The sequence below is a fragment of the Paroedura picta genome, chromosome 9 (assembly GCF_049243985.1).
Source record: "Paroedura picta isolate Pp20150507F chromosome 9, Ppicta_v3.0, whole genome shotgun sequence".
NCBI classification, from domain to species: Eukaryota; Metazoa; Chordata; class Lepidosauria; order Squamata; family Gekkonidae; genus Paroedura; species Paroedura picta.
This window is the reverse complement of record NC_135377.1, coordinates 35,158,291-35,167,596: the sequence shown is the minus strand read 5'-3', so window position 1 is coordinate 35,167,596 and position 9,306 is coordinate 35,158,291. Positions and strand designations below refer to the sequence as shown.

General features: G+C 44.0%; 1 protein-coding gene across 1 annotated transcript in view; it reads left to right on the top strand.

The window, feature by feature from the left end:
- Positions 1–1,566: 1,566 nt before the first annotated feature.
- RAB2A (RAB2A, member RAS oncogene family) overlaps positions 1,567–9,306 on the top strand; it is a 47,234-nt gene continuing 39,494 nt past the window's right edge. Inside the window, exon 1 of the mRNA XM_077352332.1 lies at positions 1,567–1,924. Within this exon, the coding sequence (XP_077208447.1) occupies positions 1,879–1,924 (46 nt within the window). The 5' untranslated portion in view covers positions 1,567–1,878. The remainder of the gene's footprint in view (positions 1,925–9,306) is intronic.

Genomic DNA, 9,306 nt, shown 5'->3' with positions numbered 1-9,306 from the left:
TTAGATCTCCTCCCCAATCTCCCTGCTACTCTGATAGCAGGGGATAGGAATAATGAGAGCTTCCGCCATGTTGGGGTTGTTTTTAAAGTCTTTTAATGGGTATTTTAATGGGGATAAGACTATTGTGACCCGCCACAAGCCTAAGGGGAGTGGCGGGAAATAAATCTAATTAATAACAACAACAATAATAATATCTACTAATACCCTTAGAATGTATTATTTATTTATTTAATTTCTCTATGTTTCCCCTCCTAGCCAGCTAGCCCATGGTGGCTCACAACATCCAATAAAATACAATAATCAGAAAACAATAAAAAACCAACAACTGCTACCACAGCGTAAGGCTCTTAATTGTGTGAATGAAAGGGCATGAAAGGAAATATTTCTAAACAGTATGCTATTTTTAAAAGGCAGGCAGTTAAACAGAGCTCCTGCCTAAAATATTGAAGAGTTGCTGACCTCATGGGCTGACATTGTGTGGCTGGTTCCATCTCTTGCAGCGGTCATTTTGTAGTTGCACCTACCACTGAGTTAGAATTCCAAGGGTGCCTACAGACGCAAAAAGGCTGGAACCCCTCTATCAGGCCAACCATCCATTTGTAAAATATGGACAGAAAACTATATGACCTTTACTGGAGATGGAGTAAAGTCCTCATATGGAGATGGAGTAAAGTCCTCATACTCCATATATCAATACTCTTTCATCAACTTGGAGCTATTTTCTTGAGCAATTTTCATCTTTTCCAGTTTGTTTTAAAACCTTATTTCCCCATTAGACAGCAAAAATATATATAACAAGAATTTTTAAGATACTTGAGAGATTGAGTTTGGCAGAAGTTTCTGAATGTGCCTCACATATCTTCTGAATGTGCCTCACATAGAGCCTATTCACATAATCTGACTTGGATGTGATCAGTACCAGATTATATTGTTGTTGTTAGGTGCAGTCGTGTCCGACCCATCACGACTCCATGGACAATGATCCTCCAGGCCTTCCTGTCCTCTACTATTCCCCGGAGTCCATTTAAGTTTGCACCGACTGCTTCAGTTACTCCATCCAGCCACCAATATTATATATGGATGGGTAATAGCAGTAGCCCGGGGGCAACAACCAAAGTCCATCAAAAGCAGTATATGCCACAGAGAACCTCCTTATTTAATTAATTTCTCAACCCCTATTCCAAAAGAGCAAACCAGCCTACTTAGCGGAGCAGAGTCTCTGAATGTGAGAGTTAACACGACTGTCGGTTGCCAGGCTCTAAAGGGTGGCTATGGCATAAGGCCTTGTATGCTATGTGGGCCAGTTCTGGTCTTCCTTTCACCGCAGAGCAAATAAACCCCGGAACCCCTTTGCTCGAAGTAACAGATCCAGGCCTCAATTCCCCTAACCAAAGGTCGAGCCGCCGGCACCTCAAAACCGCCCCTTGCAGTCCGAGCAGGGATCCTCCCCTCACCCTCATGCCAAGGAAAGGCACCGGCAGCTTCAGCACTTCCGGGTCGGCCGCGAAGGAGGTTGCGTGACGTTGGCAAAACGTTCGGCAGCCTTGCGCCTGTTATTGTTCCTGCTCCCGCGAGCCGCCTCCACCAAGCGCGCGCCTCAGGAAGCTTTTTAACGCCTTGAAGGACACGGAAGGGAAGAAAAGGGAGCGCGAGGCGGCGTGCACGCGGCGGCCGGCTGCTGGCGAAGACAGGCGGCGGTTAAAAAAAAAAAAAAGGGAAAGGAAAGCCAGCCAGCGAGAGAGAGGAGGTCGCTAACGGTTTCGAACCTTCCGCAGCGCGAGCCCTGACACCGAGGGGGCGGGGGGAAGAGCGCCTCGTCACTGAGGAGCGAGCAGCCCTAGAGGAAGCGGAGGAAGAGGCGCCGGGGACGGGAAGGACATGGCCTACGCGTATCTCTTCAAGTATATCATCATCGGGGACACAGGTAAGGGGCCCGCCGCGGAGGCCCTCATTGCGGAAATGGGAGCCTGGGCCGGGGAGCCAAGCCGCCTGCGCAACGCCCAGGCTCAGCAGCTCCATTTCCGCAGTGTTGGCTGCGCCGACGTGGTGGTGACTCGCCTCGGGAGGGGGAGGTGCTCGACGGAGGGCTCCGCCCGCGGCTTGGCTCCAGGCCTGCCGAGGCCTGCGCAGGGGCCCTTGTTTCCGCCGAGCTCGCTCGGGCTCAGGGGGAGGAGGGGGCGGTGTGCTTGGGATAGGCGGCGGCGGCGGCGGCGGGGGGGGTCTGAAGAGGCCCCCTTGGTCACGCTGGCCGTTTGGTGAAGTGGGAGTGGCGGCAGCACCCAAGAGGGTGGGCACGGCCTGCTAACTGGAGCCGCCCTAGGGCCTTCATCCCAAGTGCTTGATCCAAAGCGAGCTCAGGCCGACCCCTCTCCGCACACACAAAGGGAGGTTGTGTGGGTCTGAAACAACCCGCAAGAAGACATTTCACTTTCAGTTGAAAGACCCCCCCCCTCACGTGCCAATTCTTTGATTATTCCTTGTTGACTTACCAGCGTTCCCCAGTATTCTTGCTCTCCAAACGAGTTAGGCCTAGCCATTCCATTCAGATATGCTTACGTGCCCATATGTCATTATTTTAAAAATCTCCTTGGATTACATTAAAATTTTGGTAGTTTTTATTGTGACCTTGTTTATTATGAAAACTGTATAACAGAAGTTGATTTACATTGTACAGAAATGCTTCAGTCAGCACCATACATTTCCTAGTGAAGGAGTATGTAGCCATGTTTTAGATCACTGGAATGAACTGGATTCCTACTCTGTGGATTAAAGAGGTCCATGTACCTGGTAACTTGGGGGTGTATGAACCTCCTTGTACATGAGGTTGAAAATATGTGTGCTCCACCATATAAAATATTCCAAAAAATTGTCTGGTGATTTTATGATATCCTTGGCAATGCACTGATTTCTTGGCTATTTTTAAATTATCAAATCTGTCTCCAGGTCACTTTGGATTTTAAAAAAATCAAGTTTTGATCTAGGTTTCAACCCACTAAAACCCCTGAACAATAAGCCAGATGTACAGCAGTCCTTTTCACTTTGATTGTTCGTTGTGATTTGATTTACAAAGTAGATTAAAGTAAGGGTCTATAGATAAGTGGAAGAGCTTTTGCTAGGTGTGCATTTAGTAGGTGGTGTGAAAGACCTCTGCCTGAGACCCTACTGACCTTCATAAACCAATGTTCTGACTTAGTGTAAGGCAGATTCATATTCATTTTTGTAATCTTGAATCTAAATCCATTCCTCTGATAGCTTATACTGATTTTTATTGCTGCCTTATGCAATATTTAAATACTTTGTCAGTGACAGCAGTGGTTTGCACATTTATCTCTGGAGTATTGTATATGCTGAGTCTGGCCTTCACATGAACGTTCATGAAACTGGGCTGCATGTGATTTCTGCCTCCAACTTCTTGCAGGTTTTTTTTCTTCTGATAGAAAGCAGAGCCAGAACTGCCACTAATCCTTGGTTTTGTTTATTTCAAAAGAAAGCAGAAGACAGCAATGCACCCTTGAAGTAATTAGGTCAGGATTGCAATCCTATATGTGCTTATTAGGAAACAATCGTCATTCATTGAGATTTATATAGAGACATTTGTCTCATTGTGTGTAGTAAAAATGGAATCTGGATCACTAGCCAACATCATCAGATCTCATATAAATGGGCACTATGTCCCTTCCTCTTCCCCCACCCCATTAGATGCACCAAAGATGTGAGCCAGTGTAGTGTAGTGGTTAAGAGGCCTAGTATCTGGAAAATCTGAATTTGAATCCCCACTTGTGCCATGAGTGACCTTAGACACTTTCAGTCTAACTTATCTCCAGGGTCGTTGAAGGAGAAGAATAATGTAAGCTGCTTGGGGTCCCCATTGGGGGGGAAAGAAGGGATACAAAAGAGTTAAAAATAAATGAGTTAAACTATTATCTGTGGGCAGACAGGCTAGGAAAATATGTTCATAGATGAGTTTGCGTTGATGCATTGAGTGGGACTTGTTTTCAAGTAAAATATACATCCGTTTGTGTTATAGAACTCTTATGTCTTCATTGTTTAGTACTTAATTCTGCTGTTACAATATTACAATATACATTATTCAAAAGATTCTAAAGATGACTTAAAATTCGATCTAGGTTTTTTTCCGTGCTGTTACCAGTGAAGGGTAGAGTGTAAGCTTCAGTTCTAAAGGTATATATTCCAGAGTGTTAGCTGACACTTCTGAGAACTGGAAAAATTACTGCAACATTCTATGTAAGTCATAGATATTCTATTTTGTTGCCATGATATGTGTATTCGTTATAATCCTATACACAGTTAAAAGGGTATAACTTTGTAATGATCATGTAGAAACTAGGGTTGCAGTATTCCATTGATCAGGTTGTGTAATAATGGGCCCACAGAACACAGTAGGACAATTCCAAACAAATTTGAGTATTAACAGTCTGAACAGATTAATGGAAGGCTGAAGAAGACTTCAATCATGGTATTTACTTGAAGCAAAGAACTTTAGAATGGTCTACTACCACTTACAGAACAGGTAGTTCTGTAAGGTATTGATCTTTTATCAATATTAATTATTTTAAAATCTTTTATCATATAACAATCATCTGAATGGAATGTGTTTGTGATATGCCTCCGGGTCAATATAAGTATTTTCCAGCATCAAAGGGGTACAAAATAAGATGGATCCCAAGGCAGAAAAAGATTACATTTTGGAAGAAATGGTATGTGACTGCTGTTTGACTGTTATACTACAGAGTTCAGTGCAAGGTACCACTAATACAGAATAGAGAAATAAAGATGTGCAGAAAAAAGAATACTAGAACCCCCAAAATATCAACATTTCCCGATATTCCCAAATCCCAATACCAGTATGGTATTCAGATTCAATAAATATTTGTGAATGCCATTTTTTTTTTGGCTCCATGGATCTGTGGGGTTTAAAGGGACCAAGATCTCTTTAAAAGCCTTGGCACTCAAGTTCATTCCAAGCCACAACTCTGACTTTGTGGCTTGGAATTGAGGAATCATGCCAGCAAGCTTTCTTCACTCAGCTTGGAGTGAAGTCTGATGTGTGGAGGCTGGAGGTAGAGGCTTTTCTCTCCTGGCGGAATGAAAAGATCTGTTAAGCCAGCCAATCCTACTCTTGAATTGTTTTGCATCCAGCTGGGAGCTGTTGGTTTCCGCACTTGCTTCGTAGAGTGTGCATTTGGAAAGATGGGAGCTTATTCACGGCTAGCATTTGGTACATTTGGAGTGTGTGTGCATGAAATGAGAGTCTATCGAAAACCAAAGAAATCAAATTGAAAGGGGGGGGATATTTGTGCATGCACATATGGAAGAAGTGTGGCTTGTTTTGGCTGGTCTGTCACTGCTATGCAAGATAAGCAGTCACTCTTTCCCCCAAACTACTGCAATTATTCATAGGTGGGGGGGATAAAAATTGCTCACCCTGAATGTCAGTGGTGAATCAGACAAAGCCAGATGTGCTTCTTTCGTGCAAACACATAATTCTTTGGTTTAATTTTTCTGGTTTGGGAAGGCTCTTGTACATGAACACACACCAAACACCAGCCTTCTCCCCTTCAAGCCAAAAAGTTGAATTAATATTGTTCAGCTTGGATTAGCTGAATGCATACCCTGAATACAGAGTAAAGCTTGTTTTCTTTCTAAAGAGGTTAGACTGTTCATCTTTATATTTGAGGCAAAATGATGCCTAGGAAAGATATGCAGATGTTTATGCCTAGCCTTGCCACCTCTTTTTGGCTACCTGCATCAAAATATGCCTTATTGGGACAGGCAAATGTACTGAAGTAGAGCCAAGTGTTGGATTGTGCCCTTGATATGCTACATTCCATCCTTTATCCATCCATCCGCTAGGCAAGAATAATTATCAAAAGTGTATACAGTGCAGTAGTACATCCTTTTATCGCTCCATCTGCCAAGTGATCCAGGCAGCTATTGTAGATCGCTTTATCTAAAAAATAGCTGAAATGAGCTATTTCCACTGGATGTTGACTGTTACATTTGCTGTCTGAATATATCCCATCAGAGTTTGCACCATGCTCTCTAATTGAGCTTTAGCTCTTAGTCAGCAAGTGAATTGCTGTTTATTTGCCCTTATAAGATCTGAAGATTTGCACAGATCTGATACAAGTTTTTTCTATTTCCATATTAATGTGTTTCTTAATTTAGAGTGCATAAGGCATGAAACCATCTCTTAAAATACATTTCACTTATTCTGCAAGGGGAAGCATTTCGTATGGTGTTCTAAAATTTCCCAGACTTCCTCTATTAAGAAGAGAGTTCTTTGATAGAGAGCATGGAAGGAACTTCGTATTGATATACTTTCTCCTCCCTCCTCATATGCTTTATTTGTTTCTGTGCTTCCTGCCTGTAAATAATTAGTTTGTAACTTGTGAACTAGGCAAATTGTAATCTGCACAAGCCAGACTTTATTTGGAATCTTCTATAACTGCAAATCAAACCAGCAGCTGTTTGAAAAAGAATTTTGAGATCATCTCATCTTGATTGTCCCATATATCTTATTCCCTGATTTAGGTCATGGGTCATAAATAGGCTTCTTTTTTCCCTTCAGATTCCTAGGCTACCAGCAAACAAATGGATTGATGCAAATAGAAATCATCTGTGATAACAGCTACTTGTCTTAGTTGTTGACCATTATAACTGACTAGGGGCAAAGCCCGTTGTCTCCAAGAATACAACGGGCACTAGAGCTTGGCAGTGGGAAAAGGAAGGGGAGGAGTTGTCCAGTCTGTAAGGGCGTGGGGTTGAATGTGTGTGTTGTGTGTGGTGGCATGGTGGCAAGTGAGGGTATGGGTGTGGAGATATGGGTGTCAAGAACCTGTGGTGTGGAATGTTCGTTGAGTGTGGGAGAGGACTGACCTTTGGGAATTTTGGCATAGTGGTTACAGATGAGCTTTCCAGAGCCATATCCTCAGATATGTGAAGGGAAAATCAGACTGGAGACACTTCTTAGGGGAAGATTACATGGCAACCAATTCCCCCCAGTTCTGCGTCATTTCCCTTGTGTGAATTAGGCCACATTCACCGAAATGCCCCTCTGCCCTAATACACATAGGGTAGTCACAGTACACAGGTGTCCACCCTGTTCCTTCTGTTTCCCATATTTTCACTGTTGGTAAAATGTTATGTGCCCACATGCTTCTTTCATGGTTGCTCCTTAGAAGAGCAGATTTTTGTACCCTATTACTTACTACCCAAAGGAGTCTCAAAGCTGTTTACAAACACCTTTTCCATTTGTCTCTCCACAATAGTCAACCTGTGAGGTATGTAGGGTTGTGAGAGATCTGAGAGAACTGGGAATGGGCCGCAGTGACCCAGCAGGCCTCAGGTGTCTCAAAGCATTTTCCAATCGTCTTCCCCTTCTCTCCCCATAGCAGACTCCCCATGAGGGAGGTGGGGTAGCGAGCCTCACAGGGAAGCTGGCAACCCTAAGAGGAAGACTGTCTGTGCACAGCAGTCTTGACCTTAGTAAGGTTTTTTATACTGTTTTTTTAATTTGCCAGGCCAATGTCACTTCAGTTACTATGTGTCTCCAGACATTTACTTGTTCTCTATTTACAGTTTCAGGCTGTAAATATTTATTTAGATCTTCCTGCACTTTCCAGACTCACAGGACTGATGCTGGTCTGCCTGTCTGCGCCCCAGAATACAAACAGTTGCTGGTAAGGGCTGGCCATAACCCATAGGCCAGGAGGGACACTCCTGCACCACTCCCTACCAACTGCAGACAAAAATGGCTCATTTGAAGGCTGGACTCTGAAATTGTGTGATTTTGAAGTCCCACCTCCAGGAATATCTCCAACCTGGAGGTAGCTAACCTACAGGTGTGGCCTGGAGAGCTCCTGGAATTACAGCTCACCTGCAGAGTATAAATATCAGCTCCCCAGGCAGAAAGGGCTACTTTGGACAGGGTTGTGGTAGAGAAGAAACATTTAAGGCTTCCCACACAGGTTGTTGTTGAACTGAAAGACTTGAGGCCTACTGCACAGGGTTGTTGTGCAGATGAAACAGACAAAAGAGCCAGTTTCTTCTGCAGAATAACGCTGTGCAATGGCCTCAAATCTGCAGAGTTGCAAAGAAGAAAGACAAATGGCTTGGCTGTGTCTAACCCCCGGCCAGAGCAGTATTTTAAGTGAGAAGGGTCTTTTCTGTGGCCTTCCTGTCAGGCAACTGTTTGGCAGAAGGGGAAAGTCCCCCCCAGGCTCCCCTACGTTGCTCTGAAAAGGCCTCCTTCCCTCAGTCAGGGCCTGTCAGAGGTTCCTTCGCAGTAGGCCTGAAGGGGGGAGGGGGAGCACTCTGCAGCCTCCTGCCAGCTCTGTCAGGGTTCTGAGGCAATTGACAGTTGGACATGATAGTTAGGACAGCCTTGGGGCAAAAAGGGCTGGCACAGCCAGTGTTCTCATCCCTTGGCAGTCCTGCTGACCTCTTCTTCCTGAGGTGGTCAGGAGCAGACTGGCAGCCAGACTGGGCTGGGTGAATGGAATTTTGGTCTGTCCTGGTGAGGGGCCAATAGGAAGGCGCCTTGCACGCCTCCCCATTGGCTGCTTGGCCCTGGATGGACACTCGGAGGGCCCAATCAGGAGCCTCTTCGTGGCTCCTGATTGGGCCCTCTGAGTTTTTATCCTGGACAAGGCCCGCCCTAACTCCTCCCCCGGTGGCCTTACCCTTTTATTTAACCGCAGGATGCGAAAGTCCCTTTAATACTGTGGATTTTACAATTTGATTCTCACATAGTTATTTATTATTATTTATTTATTTATTTATTATATTTCTATACCGTCCTCCCTGGAGGCTCAGGGCGGTTTACATTAAACTTATAAACAATACATGGAACAGTTATATCTGTTGGACTTAGTTTTGGATCAGTTCTGTTTTGTTTTCTAGACGTTGCTAGACAGAACCTTCCCTCCCCCCCTTTAAAAATGCATTCTCATGTTTTCTGTGAAAAATAGGATTGGCATGCTAATCAGTTGACCTTGTGTATGACTGCATTCAGTTATTGGCAAATAACAGACTGTGTCAGTGGCAGCTAATCTTTTACATTATGGTATTAATTTCATTTGGAAGCTACAATCAAAGGTCAACATGTAAAGGTACAGGAGGAGACTAGTAAAACTCCTGCATTATAAGACTTTTATAATTCTTTATAAGAAAAACTTGGATTGTTACTTGGATTTGTTTTTCACCCATTTTCTCTAGATTCCGGGTGAAATACATCAGGATAAAATTATATCAAATTAAAATACAAAAATAGAAATGTAAGTT